At 51.5% G+C, this 15490-nt stretch overlaps 1 protein-coding gene across 1 annotated transcript in view; it reads right to left on the minus strand.

Annotated features, from left to right (window-relative positions):
- Window positions 1–932: 932 nt before the first annotated feature.
- GATB (glutamyl-tRNA amidotransferase subunit B) overlaps window positions 933–15490 on the minus strand; it is an 81924-nt gene continuing 67366 nt past the window's right edge. Inside the window, exons 11-13 of the mRNA XM_057726602.1 lie at window positions 9287–9365; window positions 2388–2522; window positions 933–1070 (exon numbers count right to left, since the gene is read on the minus strand). Coding sequence (XP_057582585.1) covers window positions 942–1070; window positions 2388–2522; window positions 9287–9365 — 343 coding nt within the window. The 3' untranslated portion in view covers window positions 933–941. The remainder of the gene's footprint in view (window positions 1071–2387; window positions 2523–9286; window positions 9366–15490) is intronic.

A 15490-nucleotide genomic window follows, 5' to 3' on the forward strand; every position in this document is an offset into this window, starting at 1 on the left:
CTCCAAAGACTGTTCTCTCATGTCAGTTTATTTGACATGTGCTTTTAAAAAACAGCACTTGCAAAACTGGTCTTTAGTGTTGTGAGTCCGAGGTAACAAAGGCATGCCGTGAACAAAGGGGTGCCCCCGTGCGACAGAGAAATAGTCGTACTGTCACGAGAACAGGGGTGAGGGCAACGCAGCCTCCACGGACAGACTCTTAACTGTTCCACAGTTACTGTTAAAGGTCAAGGTTTTGATTTACTAGTTTACCATCTTATTCTTTCCAGGCAAAACAAATCAGTTTAATGTTACAGCTTTTTTTTTTTCTCCTTTTAACATTTTTTTGGCCTGAGGGTGGGGAGGGAGATTGTCAACTGCACACTCTTTGATGTGTAAATTAAATTTTTTAATGTGATATTTCCGTATATATTTTATTCATTAAATTTATTTGAAAATTTCTGTGGTCTTTTTTACAAAAGAAATCATTTATCTCAGGCCTCTGCCTTCTGGGCTCCCTGGGCGTTGAGTGGGTGACATCACTTGTACTCAGTGGATGGGAGAACACAGCTCATTCCTGGTACTAATTCCCCAAACAAAATACCGCATCCACACGGCCTCTCTCCATCACTGCTGAGCCCCAGCGCCTGGAACAAAGCCCTGGATATGCTTAAAAATATTTGTTGAAGGACCTGCAGAATGAAACGATTTCCTAGGATGGTGACAGCAACTGAAACAGCGCGTCTCACCGAGCTCAGTGCCCCGGCCCACTAGGACGTGCCACTTCTCACCAGTGCTGCACCTCCTGGAACCGTGTGACGTCAGTGAAGCCACAGCGCCGGGCCTGGTCTGCCGTGGAGGTGGCACCTCAAGGTGCAGGGCGGGCAGGGCGGGGCGTCTGGCTGGGCCTGGGACGTCCCTGCACAGGCTGCAGCCCGGCGTGGCAGGGGGACCCGGACCCATCATGATGACAGCTGCGTCTCCAGCACCTTCCTGATCACGGTCGGGTCAGCTCGGCTGTGGGTCGCTTTTCGGACCAACCCAATGAGTTTGTTTATAGCTCTGGGGTTTCCCTTCTTTAGATCCATGACCTTTAAAGACAGAAATTATTTTAGAGAAGGAAACAGACACTCTTGCCTAAAAATCCTAAATCAAGTTTATGTTTCCTGAAACTTAAATTCGGTTTCTTCTTTCTGTATCAGATATAAAATGAGAAAAGGAAAAAGGGGAGGGAGTGACCTTCGGCGGTTTCTGGGCTCCTGGCAAAGGAGATGTCTGCTACCCTGCCTCCTGATTAAAAGGGACCAAGGAGGGCTGTGACGCGTCGGCACACAGGACCCCGGGTGCCGGATCGTGAGGCCCCCGACCCTCCGGGGGCTCAGCGGGCTCTCCCCTCCCCACTCCCTGCCAAGAAGCTCATTTGCTAGAAGACAAATCCAAGAGACGGCAGAGCCCCATGAGCATCTGGGTGGGGGAGTGCCTGGCAGACAGGCTGGGAGGGCCTAGGCAGGGGCGCTGAGTGCCTGGCAGGCAGCCACCGTATCAGGGCCCCCCACCCGCCCTCCTGCTCCTGATCGGCAAGAGCGTCCGCGACTATCTGCACTCAGTGCCGCATCCCGAGACTGAAACTAACAGTGTGTCTTTATCAGTCACTCCAGATGAGGCCGGAAGATGGAGATTGCTGAGACCCCGTGCAAGCTCATTTTCCTTATCGAGAGCTCTTTACAGAGCTGTTAAGTGTCCCCGCGAGCTGATGGGTGGGTGGTATCGTTCTGAAAGGGATGCGAGCAATTTTTTTCCCCACTGAAAAATATCTCAGGACAATATGATTAGACTTGGGGAGGGAGGGCTGCTCCTCGTTTAAGCTTTTCTACTCTATTCTACGCTCAGAACGCAGAATGACTTGATTTCCAGCTATGTTCCTGTCAAGGATTTTCTCCATAATTTACAAATAATTTTCCCTTCTGCCTTTGTTCCCACCTCTGGAAGGCAGGGAACTGAAGTGTTTCCCTGTCTCTCCCCTTGTGCACTGCTGCCCGCGGCTTCCTGATAGAGAGGTCCTCCTACACAGACAACCTCGGGAGAGGGCCGCAGGCCTGGGCGGTCGCACCTTGCTACCACCACCTTCTACCCGGAACTCCATGAGATTAAACTCCAGGGGTGGGTTTTCCTCCTAGGAAAAGCTGTATTTTTCTAATATTCACCTAATTTCATCTCCTGATCTTAGCTAAAAACTGACAAAAATAATGGAGGGATTACTGAGGAATCCAGGCCAACCATCCCCAGGAAGCGCCTCTGGGCTGCAAGCGGGAGCCGTGGAGGGGCTCCCGGCTGAGTCCTCAGGCGGCCCTGGCTCTGAGGGCGGGCGTGAAGGACCCCCGCCCCGCCCCCACTCCGCGCGTACGTACCACTTGAGGATGTGCCTGCAGCGTGCAGCGGCAGAGCTGCTCCAGCGCCTCTGCATCCTGCATCAGCTCCAGCTGCTTTTCCGCAACGATCTGCGCCGGGGTCTTGCCTTGACTCCTCCACAGTTCCTCAAACACCTGCGGGGGGAGAGGGGCCGAGAGGGGAGGGGTCCGCTCTTCCACCCGCTCCGCTTGCCGGGGCGGAAGAGCAGTCCGTGAGCTCCCGGCCGTGCGCAGACACACCCCGGTGTCCCCGTGCGGAGCCACGCCTTCAGAACAGAGCCCGAGCCCCAGCTGGTGGAGACAGGTCACCCCCACTTGCTGACTCCAAGGGCGCGGCAGGGAGGGTGGGGAGTGTGAGATGGTTGCTCACAGGGCCCCTGCTGACAGGACCGCCACGGAATTAACTGATTGAGGTGACCTGTGGGTGAAGGATGGGGCCACACAGGCTGCAGGAGGGAACCGCTGCACGTGGAGGAAGTCATGAAAATTCAGCCGCTGCCAGGAAAAGGGATTTGGGGTGGGGGGGCCAGAGAGGGGCCCATAATGAAGATACAGAATGGAAAATAACTGAAAACATAAATCACGATCCTGGGGCCCCAGGCTCACCACGTCCATCCCCTCTCGGCGGAGCTGGCCCTGAACCTGGCCAGGATAATTAGCAGTTAATGGTGTGAGTATTTTCCTACTTAAAAAAATAACCAATTCCCAAACTTAATAAAGCTGGAAAAAAGGAAGACATTTTTAAAGAAGGGGTTTCCTAGGGCACTTTTCTGCAGTCCCCCTGTTCTTCCAGTGTGAGCTGCAAGGGGAGGGGACCCGGATAGCCTCCACCTCGGCCAGCAGTCAGCACTGAGCACTTCCCAGGCAGGAGCCACTCTGCCCGGAGCCGTGTGCCTTCAGCTCGGCTGTAAGGTGCCCACAGTGGCCCAGAGGTGTCTCTGCGGCATCCTTCCGAAAGCGCCGCCACAGGGCACCCTCTGGCCCCCACCGCACAGCCCTGGCCACGTACCCACACTTGACCTTGCTCTTAGAAAAACACTGAACATACGTGCCCCCGATTCAGTTCTTCAAATGTTTATTCAGCCGACAGCGAGGAAGGCGCTGAGGAGGGGGCACCCTCCCCTGCTCTCTGGTGGCGGGCCCGCAGCACCGGAACCGGAGACTCCGGGAGCTGCCCCAAGCCTGAAGAGTTTCTCTGCCCCCTTTTCCTGGCAGATGTATTTCTCTTGAATAACACACTATTAAACCATTGTTCCTAATTATGAAAGTCAATACGTGTTCACTGTAGAAAATAAGGAAACACAGAAAAGACAAAGAGAAACCACCTGATTCCCAGTCCCTCATGGTGACCAGTGTTTGTATTCTGGTGTTTCCCTCCCATGGTTTTCTTTCTGTTTTGTAACATAACTGTGATCACAGCACATGTACAATTTGCAACCTGCTTCTGTTCCACTTATCACAGAAGCGCTTTCTTGTGTTAACAAAAAAACATCTAATATCCATCATATTTATTTATCATAAATGAATTAAATGACTCCCTACTGGTGGGGATCTAGATTTTGACCAGTGTTTATTTTGTTCACCTGCAGAGTCACCTAAAAAAGTTTCTAGTTGAAAATGTCCAACACTCAGGAAGAGAGAACGGAGACCTCAAGAGAGATCAGATCCCTGGCTCGTAACAAATCACCTGCAAGGACTTGCTTATAAGAATCTATGCAGCAACTCTTTACAGGGAAGCAAACAGAAAGGCCGGCAGGCGTGGACACTGCCTGCGGCCTGGGGCTGGGAGTTGCACACCTGGCTGTCACGGGCCCCTGCTGCTGAAAGTGCAGAGCTGACCTGAGCTGGCCGCCCAGAAGTCAGCCTTTGCCTGACACTCAATGAAGCTGGGACCCGGCAGGCCCAAACACTGGTTGGATCTGCTTGGGCCAAAATAACCACAATAAAGGCGATTGAGACAGATCAGGGATCAAGGCCAAAACACACCATTCAGAAGGAAAAGCAGGGCGATGCTGGGATGATGCTTTTAAATGCAGAGAGGCTGGCTGCTCCCTGAGAGCCTGGGGCAGGCTAGGGGGTGCGGGCGGTGGGTACCAAGGAGTGACACTAGGGAAGCACACCTCGGGGGCCTCCAGGGACAAATGCCCGGTGGCTGCAGTGTTCTCCACTCCTGGAGTTAGAATAAATCAGCTTATTAGCTTCCTAAATTAGTTGAGCTCTGTCACAGCCCAGCCCCAGCCCCCCTGGGCTGATGCAGTGGATTCCAGAATCCAGTCCTCTGCTGTTCCTATTTAAGACACAGACTGTGCACTCCTGGCTGGAGCCCAGTAGGGCGGGAGCCACTGAAGGGGGCCGGCCGCCTCCAGGCCAGACTCTGCGGGCTCCCCTGGCCCTCTGGCTGCAGACATCGTGGCTCTGTGGTCGCCAGCCTCGTGCTGTGGCATAAATCCTCAGCTTCTGTCTGTGTTTAATCGCCACCCTGGGAAGTGCTATCGAAGTGCAACTGTTTTTGGCCAGGCGAGCAGCTCCCAGGCCTGCTGCTGCCCACCCAAGACTAACCACGTCACAAGGGGTTCCTGGGGCAGTGCCGGTCACCTGGGTTAATAAATGGCCACCGGGGTAGGGGGTACTGCAAGCTGGGGACCCCTGATCATACCCTGACCACTGGAGCTGGCTCTGACACGCAGGGTGGAAACAGCTTTCAGTTCCTAGGGATGGAATGCACACTCCCTCCTAACTGCTACCCAGCTGTTTCTCTAGCTATTTTTAAAGCATCTGGAGGGAAGGACGGAAGGAGAGCACACAGGCCCCTGGCCTGTCCCTGCCTGTTTGGGGCTTCTAGGGTCAGACTGGGGGGAAAGACTTGTGCCAGGGAGGGAGCAGTGACAGACAGAGAGGGGGCCCCTTTGGGCAAAGGCAAGTATCATGAAAAGTCATTCTTCTAGAAAGGCACAGACATCAGTCCAGGCCCTTAAGAGAACCAGGGTGCAGGAAAATGTGCAAAGAAATGACGCACTAAAAGGGAGAAGACATCAGATCATTTGTAAGCTTTACCACACGACATAACACTTTCTATGTTAAAAGGTTTTTGGTGGTTTCTGCCTAAAGCAGACCCCAAAGCAGACAAGGGGAAACTGCAAATGGTACACTTGCGTGTTACAGCTGACTTCCATCTCTGTGTGGAATCCCCGCCTGGCCAGGTCCCACAGGAAGCACTACGGGGACAGTCCCCGGGAGACGGGGTATCGTCCGCACCTACCCCAGGCTCGCAGAGGAGACACGCACGCATCTGGGGTGACTTCCCCTGGGGCCTGGCTGGCCAGCCGTCTGGACAATGCCCAGGGCCTCTGAGTCCCCAAAGGCCCAGGACCCTGGATGCTAGCTGCAGGGGCTGTGACTCTGCAGGTGGGAGTCTGGGGGGCCCTGTCCCTGGCGAGGGGAGGAGGCAGGGCTACTTCGTTAGACAGAACCGGATCCTGGGAGAGGAGCCCAGGTGCCTTTCTCTATAGTGCCCAGGAGGTTGCTCGCGGTGATAAATAATCTTTGAGTTTCTGAAAGACAGGGCTGCCTCATGGCAGCAACCTCTGAACTGCCCTGGTGCCGGGGGTGCCGAGGGGATGCGGTCTGAGACTCAGAAGCACCGCTGGGACACCTCGGGGGAAGGAGCAGAGACACGTGTCAGGGATGAGAGTGACGGGCAGGGATGTGAGGGGAGCCGGGTGGCGAGAGGTGGATTAATAACACATTAGACATTAAGCAGGGGAGTCTTCAGAGTTCAGAACGTTCTCAGGGCAGGATGACTCCTCCTGCATATCTGTCAGCCTCAGGAGTCACTCTTAGCCAGCTTTCCTCCTCACCTTCTGGTGATCCAATCACTCACTAGTAGCCCCTCTTCCAGTTCTTCAGAGGAAACACCAATAACCAGTGCAACCAGAGTCTTTCTGCCTCAGAGGGTTTCTAAAACCTAAGGCCTACTTGGATTCCTCTGTTAAATTCAGTAAAAATTAACTGTAACACATTTATGTGTTACATTTTAAGCAGACTATAAAGATAAAAAAAAGATGCTCAATGTAATTAGTCATCAGGGAAATGCAAATCAAATCCACCATGAGCTACTGCTTTACACCTACCAGGATGGCTATAATCAAAAAGCAGGCCAGGGATTTCCTTGGTGGCGCAGTGGTTAAGAATCCGCCTGCCAATGCAGGGGACATGGGTTTGACCCCTGGTCCGGGAAGATCCCACTTGCCTTGGAGCAACTAAGCCCGTGCGCCACAACTACTGAGCCCACGCACCACAACTACTGAAGCCGGCGCACCAAGGCAACGAGAAGCCACCGCACTGGGAAACCCACACACAGCAACAAAGAGTAGCCCCTGTTGGCCACATCTAGAGAAAGCCTTCATGCAGCAGTGAAAACCCAATGCAGCCAAAAATACATTAAAAAAAAAAAAGCCCATTAAAAAAAAGAAAAAAGCAGAACAATTACAAGTGCTAGTGGGGATGTGGAGAAACTGGAACCCCTTACACACTGCTGACGGGACTGAAAATGGTGCAGCTTACGGTCTGGTAGGCCCTCAAAATGTTAAACATACAATTACCACGTGACCCAGAGCTTCCACTCCTATAGGTACAGCCCCAAGAAATTTGAAAACACATGCATAAACAAAACCTTGTACATACATGTTCAGCATTACTCACAAAAGCCAAAAAATGGGAAACAACACTAAGTGTCCACTTACTGATAAATGGTAGACAAACGGTGTTCTGCCCACATAATGGAATATTCTTTAGCCATAAAAAGGCATGAGGTACTGACACAACATAGATGAACTTTGAAAACACCATATTAGGTGAAAGAAGCCACACACGAAAGGCCACATATTATATGAGTCCATTTATCTTAAATGTCCACACTAGGCCAACCCACAGAGACAGACAGGAGATGAGCAGTGGCCTTGGGTGAGGGGTCAGTGGGGAGAGGATCTGTTGTTTGGGGTGATGAAACTGTTCCGGAATTAGACAGTGGTGACGGTTATCCAACCTTGTGACTAGACCGAAAACCAGTGAACGGTACACTTCTTAAAAAATAAAACTAAAAAACAGTACACTAAAACTTATTATTTTCAAAAGTCTTATTTTTCTAGCCTCCCATCTGTCTAGCCCACAATCCATCCTGCTACTGGTACACATGCTGAGGACGCCGCCCGGGACCATGCTCACCCACGACCACGCCGTGCAGCATGTGGGGTCTCAGTTCCCCGACCAGGGACTGAACCCTCTCCCCTTGCACTGGAAGCGTGGAGTCTTAACCACTGGACTGCCAGGGAAGTCCCGTTCGCCCAATATTAATGGTAGTTATTTCAAGGCGGTAGAACTGGAAAATCTTTATATTTTTCTGCGTTACTTAAGTTCTTTATAATGAACAAATACCATTTTCCCCCCACCGGAAAATCAGTAAGTGATTTTTTTTTTTAACAAATAGATAACAAGGTGGAAAAACAAAAAAGCAAACTCCCCAAGGCAATGGTGTATAACGGAGATTCCGTCATGCGACACACATTTAACACCTTGCTAATCAGACTTTTATTTTGGTTCTGTGATTGCCTCACAGAAGCCAGGATTCGCCCCACCTCCTTTAAACATGCTGGAAGCCGACAGAATCCAAAAATGTCTCTATCTGTATCTGAACCCAGCTGTCAGCATCCCCCAGCAGTTCCCATCTTTTCCCTCTGAACCGAACATATTTGTTGCACTAGGTTTTCTTCGCCGGGGCAGGAGGAGTGGGAAGGGGAAGGCTTTTCTTCTCTTTGGTTTCAAATGCTACGATTCATCTGCTCTTGTGTGTATATATAGAGTTTCTTTCTGCCCTCAGGCCATCTAATCTTTCTGCTACCGCTGAGCACTGTCATAAACATTTGTATTCCTCTGACATCCAGGCAACCAAAACCCTTTCCTAAATGTGGCGCAGACCCTGTACTTGACAGCCACACTTGGTGGTGGGTAAACAGAGCCTTTATTAGTTCCCGTCCCCAGTTTCACAGCACAGAGCCGGGGGTATGCTCCACAGTGCCTCGTAATTAGCCAAAAGCAGCCGCTCTTCCAAAGCCTCACTTTGTCACCTGCCACTACTGAGGACATGTATAAATATTAAATGCAAAAGGCATCATTAAAATAACATGAAGTTTCTGGCTGAAGCACTGACAGCTGTGATATCTGAAGTCGCCATCAGGCAGCCTCCTTGGTGTTATCTTCCTGGGTGATTATCTGTAAGGGTTTTCAGAGTTCCAGGAACCTGCGCCCGCCTGAGACTGTCAGGTGGGGTGGAGAGGAGGCGGAAGGCCACCTCTGATGATGATGCAGTACTTCTTGGTTTTCACACACTGGGCATGCGTGTAAAATGTGATGTACTGGGTGGGAGGCCTTCTGTCTGACCTCATCCTTCTTGTTGGAAGACTGACTTTCAGGGGCAACCACGTGACAAGACAAACGAGCCCCTGGTACCGGGTGGGAGGCTGCAGAGGACGGGAGAGGGAGGACGAGGACCGGGGATGAGTCCTGGCAGCACAGAGCACAGGGGAAGCGCACAGTCCGAAGCCCCCAGGAGCAGCAGGGCCCCACCTTTCACATAAACGAACGTTTGGGAGACATTCCAGGCAGAGCCAAACAACTATTCCCTCTGGTTAGCAAGGATGAGAAGCAAATTACCTGCACCGTACATGGTACTGGCTTTATTTCATTTGCTAAATAAAATGCTTCTAGCTCTCAGTTTAAAAATAGCACTTAGAAGCATTTAATACTTCCATGATGAAATTCACTTAGCAATGGCATCTGAGTTTCACATAAAACGTGTACTGGGCTGACAGGGCGGTCAGATGCTTCGGGAGGTGTGGACATACCTGTTTAGCTGCGGATGAAGAGATGGCTTTCCTGTCCAGCAGGTCGAGCAGCTCAGCCAGGGCAGAGGGTGTGATGGGACTGTGGCCCCCAAAAAGGAGAGAAGAAACATACATTTCACTCTGTCAGCATATGCATTTAGGGTTATTCGAAATCAAGGCACGTGATCTTGTGAGTCTGAATAATTAATCCATACCCAGGAATGAAAATAACAGGCCAATTGGGCTCTATGTTATTTAATTGTTTTGTGTTTTAGCATCTAACACATTTTTGTGTCTAGCATTGTTTTTCTTTATTTTACTACCCAACAATAACCGCTGTTTGGCAGAAGTTCTAGCAACAGACAACTGCTCAGTTTAATTAGTAGAAAAAAGGAGGTGGCTGCAAAATTCATGAACCATGACGAGAAGAGAAAGAAAAAAAAAGGACCCGGTAATTAAATATTTTTGACTAAAAGATCAGCCTAAAAATTACTTCAAACAAAACAGCTAACAAAGCCAGTTTTCTGAGTGTTTTTGTGCAAATATAAATTCTTTTTAACTGTAAGAGCCTTCCTTTTAGGAACGAAGTGACTACCAGCCACACCGTCAGCTGTCCTCATGGGCGTCCACACTCTGCTCTCTCCTGCGGCTCTCAACAGCTTTTTGGACACAGACGGGCCCGCAATTCACTATATCTGCACTTCTAGGAAGTGACTTCTTTGCCAAGATTGCATGATATAAAAGGCCAAGAGGCAACCAAACATGTAAAATGTCATTAATTCACATTCAGGGGTAGGAGGAGAGGGGTGAGTGCCTAGGATCAGTGGAAAGACTGAATTACAGACTGTTTCTTTTAAAATACGTGGTCTTGCTACTTTTAAACACATACAGCAACAAGGCTAATGAAACGCTGTCCGTCTGAGGTCATGAAGGGACCAGTTTTAAACAGACTGGAATGACTTATAAATAGCACATTAGTGTGTCTGTGTAAACGAAAGCTTCTGGAACGCGTAACACTACTTGAAAACACCTTCTGTTTAAGTCTCAGTTCCCATCACTATTAATTTCTTTGTTAAGCTCTTAGCAAAAAGGAAACTACTGCTTAGCCCCTGTGCCAGTTTCTCTGAATTCCAGGCCAACTGAGTGCAAGTTCACCAGGTCTGACTCAGGTACAATGAAACCTCACAGGGCTGTGCATGTGAGACAGCTGACACACGGAGGCAGCCCATCGTCCTGCGAGGGTCTGCTCATCCCAAAGTACGGACCAAAGGTAATTCCAAGAGGATATTAGCTTTGGCTGGTATCCAGAACAGCTCTGGACCACGCGGATTAAATCTCAGCAGGACGAGGGAGAGAGGGCTGGGAAGTCAACAGATACCCTTTCTCTAACTTCCCACCTTAATCGACAAGTCATACAGTCCAGGTTGCTTTAAAAATTCGGGTTTCTTGGATGTTCTATGATCCTGGTAAACATAGAGGCCAATTAGAGTGCAGACTGTGTGCAGAAGCTGTAATTGGCACTGAGGCTGAACTAGATTTCTCGAGCCTGCAAACGGAAGGGTCCCCACTCCCATACAAGCTGATGATAAAGGGATGTGGGGATGGAGGAGGACAGAAATAGAGCACAGCATGACTAAAAATACTTTGCCTTTCATCCAATGACCCTGAATCACTATAAAATATCTTCACTGACTTGGGATTTCTCAAGTGCCCTTTTGTACCCACAGTGCTTGACACAGAGTATGTCAGTAGTATCTGTATCACAGACTCCTCCCCACCGACAGGGATGGCTGGGACACTGGCTCTCTTAATTCCAGCTGTGCCGGGCTAACCTCCAGTAAGATGATGACAAAGATAGGGACCTGTCACCATGACCTGAAAGCCCCCACCATCCTCCCCGCCCCCATCAGTTAAATGAATAAACCACCTGATTCAGAACAGAACGGCAGCAGAAGCACAAGCTACCGATGGGCTGCTATCAGATCACGCTGGTTTCTGGGCCGTGAGTGAGTCTCCACTAAAGAAGAGCCCAATGTAGAAGGCGTGAGCGCTGTGTGCTAGTCTCCCATCCCCAGCCAGGTGCACCTACAGATGGGAAATGGCATCTTTCAAGCCTTCCAACTTCACCCAGTCCCTTAGAGCTCTTCTGGGATCACAACTCCCTCTCCAGCCTGGATTCCGGAAGCAGACACCCTCACATCTGCACAGCCACCCCCGTTCCTATGCAACGCGCTGCCCACCGCAATCTGCAAGCTCATTTTAGGCCCAAGCCCGTGGGACACAGAGGTTCGTGGAGGAAGACAGGGAGATGCGGGCATCCAGGTGCCTGCTCCGGCGTCCTTTTGCTCATCTCGCTAATTTCCCAGCGCCCCTGCCTGGCACCCCCACCCAAGCTGTTCTAGAGCATCTCCTTCCCAAGCCCCTCCTCAGCTCGGACCCTCACCTCCCACATCATAAGGACACCAGCTGATGGAAGGCTCAGAATTTTCTAGGGTGCCCTTTTCCTCCTCTTCCATCAAACAACCTCCTGGACCCATGCCCCTGACTCCGTCACTTTCCACTCCTACAATTCCTACTGAGATGCTGGGCTCCTCTCTCCCGCGGCTCTGATCCCACACCTTCACACATGCGCACATGTGCCCTATCTTGAAAATGCCTCCATGTGATCCTGCAGACTCGCTTCTGCCTGGCTGCTTACCTTATTTTCTACCAATAAAGAGCATCCGTGGCTTCCGCATGCCCTCATAAGCATGGCATTTGGATCCCAACCCTATCCCTCTGCAGACGCTGTTCTCTTTAAAAAAATCACCTCCCCTCACTTGTTACCAAACATAGCAGCTTCCCCACCTGCAGCACTCTGTCTTCTGGGCCTCCTTCACATCCTGGGAAAACCTCTTTTCCTTGGGCCTCCACATTCTCCTCCTGCTGTCCTTTCCTACCTCCTCCTGCCTTCCAGGAGTGACCGAGGGCTCGTTTCTGTGTTCTCTGCCTTCACCTCAGTCTGACAAAGAAGGAAAGCTCATCTGTCTCCAAGATGCCCACTGCCTTCAGGGCCCAGTTCTCCCACTACCAGAGTCAGCTACCTCTCTGAGGCCCCGTCTCCCCACACAACACATTCTAAGCCAGGGGTTGGCAAACTTCTTCTGGAAAGCACCAGAGAGCAAACACTTAAGGCTCTGTGGGACACACCTGGTCTCGGTCACATTCTCCTTTGTTTTGGTTTATATAAACAGATAATAACCACCCTCAGCTCACAGGCGGTACACAAACAGACCTGCAGCCATGACCTCTAAGAGGCTCCCAGCTCTTGCATCCCTTTCTTGGACGCTGACCTGCATATCACGCTGCTGAACTAACCCTCCTGTCAGCTTCAGCCCCTTCTCGGCTCAAAAGCTTTCCCTGGTTTCCTAGCACCTCAGGAGCTGCTGCCCGCGGCTGAGCTGGAAGTCCAGGTCCCCAGCTGGAGTGAACAACCGGATGGCTGCACGTGCCTGACCTTACCAGGAAATGCTCGGTCAGGGAATCAGGAATCTCCACTTTCTTAACTAAATCAACCCTGGTATGAATAGTTATGAGTTATTAACCTAAAAAGCAACACATTCTAAATAACGAAAGAGCCAAGTTCAACAAGCGCTCTTCTGGTCAGACCCTTTGAACACCAGTCTTCGGAGAGGTCTTTATAAAGATGAACGCTCACTTGCAAAATCCGTTCCTGCCAATGTGCTCTCTGGCGTGTCCCTTGCCTGGTGTCATCATGAGACTATTGCTACCTTTGCAGCTACTGCCCTTCTAGGCTTTGGAAACGTTAGCCCAGCTGCTGAGGTTACTCAGTGGTTAATGTTTGCTCCAAGGTGAGGCTGGTATATGCGGTCCAGCCAATGGTTCTCTGAACTGTGCAGGCCTTGAGAGCAGCTATATACAGCTCGCTTCCTGCTCAGGTCCTGTTCTACACAAACTGTAAGACAGAACTGCTGCTTAGCTTCCTCCTCACTTGACTTTGGAACAACCAAGTATAGTTTTGTTTAGAGTTCGGTGTCCTTGGGGTTCTTAAGACTTAGGGCTTACAAATTGTTTGGATCAATACCGGAAGCTCCGAGTTCCCTCGACAGGCTAATTTATCAACCTCAGCTCCTACAGAAGCCCCTAAAGTGGTTGTTAGCAAACCCCTAATTTCACAGATCAACATATAAAGAAACTGACCTGAAAGTCAGGGGATGGGCTTCCGGTCCGAGCAGTTGGGCACCTTACCTCTTGGGGCCTGGATTTCCTCCTCTGCTAAATACGAAGGAGCCAAGCCAGAAGGCAGCTCAGGGCTCTGCCGAGACTGAAGTTCAGCGATCAGCCAACAACATGGAAAACCTCACTTAAAGCTAAGAGTAGATCTCCTCCAAAAGCTCAAACCACACCTTCCCGGAGCCTTTCCAGCGAACGTGGTCTCGACCCTCTCTGCTCCCACCGCACTGGGCGCAGTTCTAAACAGGAAGCACCCTGTTTGCCCTGAATTAAAGCATTGGTGCACAAGTCCAGTCCTCCCAGGACACAGAGCTTGTCGAGGGCCAGGCCGGGGTCCTGCTCGGCTTCCCACGTGCTCCGCACACAGGGCGCTCTGCAGCTAGCGCTGGACGCACGGCTCAACTCCTGTGACCTCCACGCCCTCCACGTGCCAGCTCGGCCCCAGTCATACGGTCAACTGTACTTTTCTGCCATTTTCCACCCTCTGCTCCTCCCAGCTATGCTCCCCCTGGTCCCCAAAGCTGCTGGTTCCTCACAGGCGTCCCCTGGCCCCCCACCCGCAAGTCCTGCCCATCCTTTCAGGCTCTGGCACAGCTGTACCTCCTCCATCAACTCTGCCAGGAGGTTCCACCTTCCCTGAACAGGCCCAGGCTTTTCACTGTGAAGATGGAGTCTCTGAATAGAGAGGTCAAACTGGAGAGGACAGGAAGGACAGACAGACGACAGATGCTGCAGAAGTCTGGGGACTTGAAGGGGGCCATCGTTTTGGTACTTCACACACCAGCTCCGAAGAGAGAAGGAGACAGACACTGAGGGCCACAGGCACCATGCATTCTCCTCCCAAGAACCCTTGGAGGCTGGCACCGTCATTGTCATTTACAGTGAAGACACTGAGGGTGGCTCATCCAAGGTCATGGCTGGTAAGCAGCCACGTGAGGTGAAACAGAGCCACATGGCCACAATGGTACCTGTGTATACACACTGCAAGCAGGAGGCTGAATGCAAAGCTGGCATCGCACAGGGGTAACTTCTCTGAACAAACAACTCTTTGGACTCGTGCATCCACACAGGCGTCTGCCCGGCTCTGCTTCCAAGGCCGTGAGTGTCGCTATGGCAACGATGCTCCCCCAGCCTGGCTCCACCTCCCGCTGGCACCCTGCAGGCCCGCCACCCACCCGTGGGTCCCTCATGAACCCCCACGTCTAAACCTGCCGCTCACTCTCTCCTTTCCGACCCTGCCCTTTTCTTCAGACACACACGCATGCTCCTGGTTCCCCACCTCCCTCTTGGCCCATGCTCCTTGAAAAGTCCAGGGAGTCTCAGGCCAAGTCACGCTGTGTCTTCCCCGACAGCTCTCATCCACTCCAGTGGCTTCGAGCACTGTCTACAGGCTTCCAAGCCCACGATCCCAGAAGCGGCACGCCTGGGCCCCCCTTGAGCTGTGAACACACACCGCCCCAGCCTGGAGCGCTCTGACCCCCGGACCTGCTTGCCCGGCTCCGCTCACCCTCCACTCAGCAGGGAGCTTAGCCGTTCCCTCCCCCTCCTCAGGGCACCCAACTCACTGCTTTGTAGGGACCACAGGGACCGCATCTGTCTCGTGGACTGGTTTTCCTCACACTCAGCACAGAAATTAGCACAGGGCACAGGGCTAAGAATTAACATGTGCTAAGTAATGAACAAGTCAGAACGCTCAGGACTTCCCTGGCGGTCCAGTGGTTAAGATTCTGTGCTTCCAATGCTGGGGGCGCAGGTTCAATCCCTGGTTGGGGAAGTAAGATTACACATCCCGTGTCATGCGACCAAAAAAACAAAAAACCCTCAGGTTTAAACCCCCAGATGCTTTTCGGTAGCTGCCTATCGGCCACCCCACAAGGGGAATGCCTGCCCCATAGAAAGCTCAAACCCCACGTGTCCAAAAGGAACCTGGCATCCTCCCCACCCATCCTTCTTCCTCTACCTCCCACCAAGCTGAAAGGCTCTACCTCATCT

Source organism: Hippopotamus amphibius, chromosome 3 (assembly GCF_030028045.1).
Source record: "Hippopotamus amphibius kiboko isolate mHipAmp2 chromosome 3, mHipAmp2.hap2, whole genome shotgun sequence".
In the NCBI taxonomy this organism is placed as follows: Eukaryota; Metazoa; Chordata; class Mammalia; order Artiodactyla; family Hippopotamidae; genus Hippopotamus; species Hippopotamus amphibius.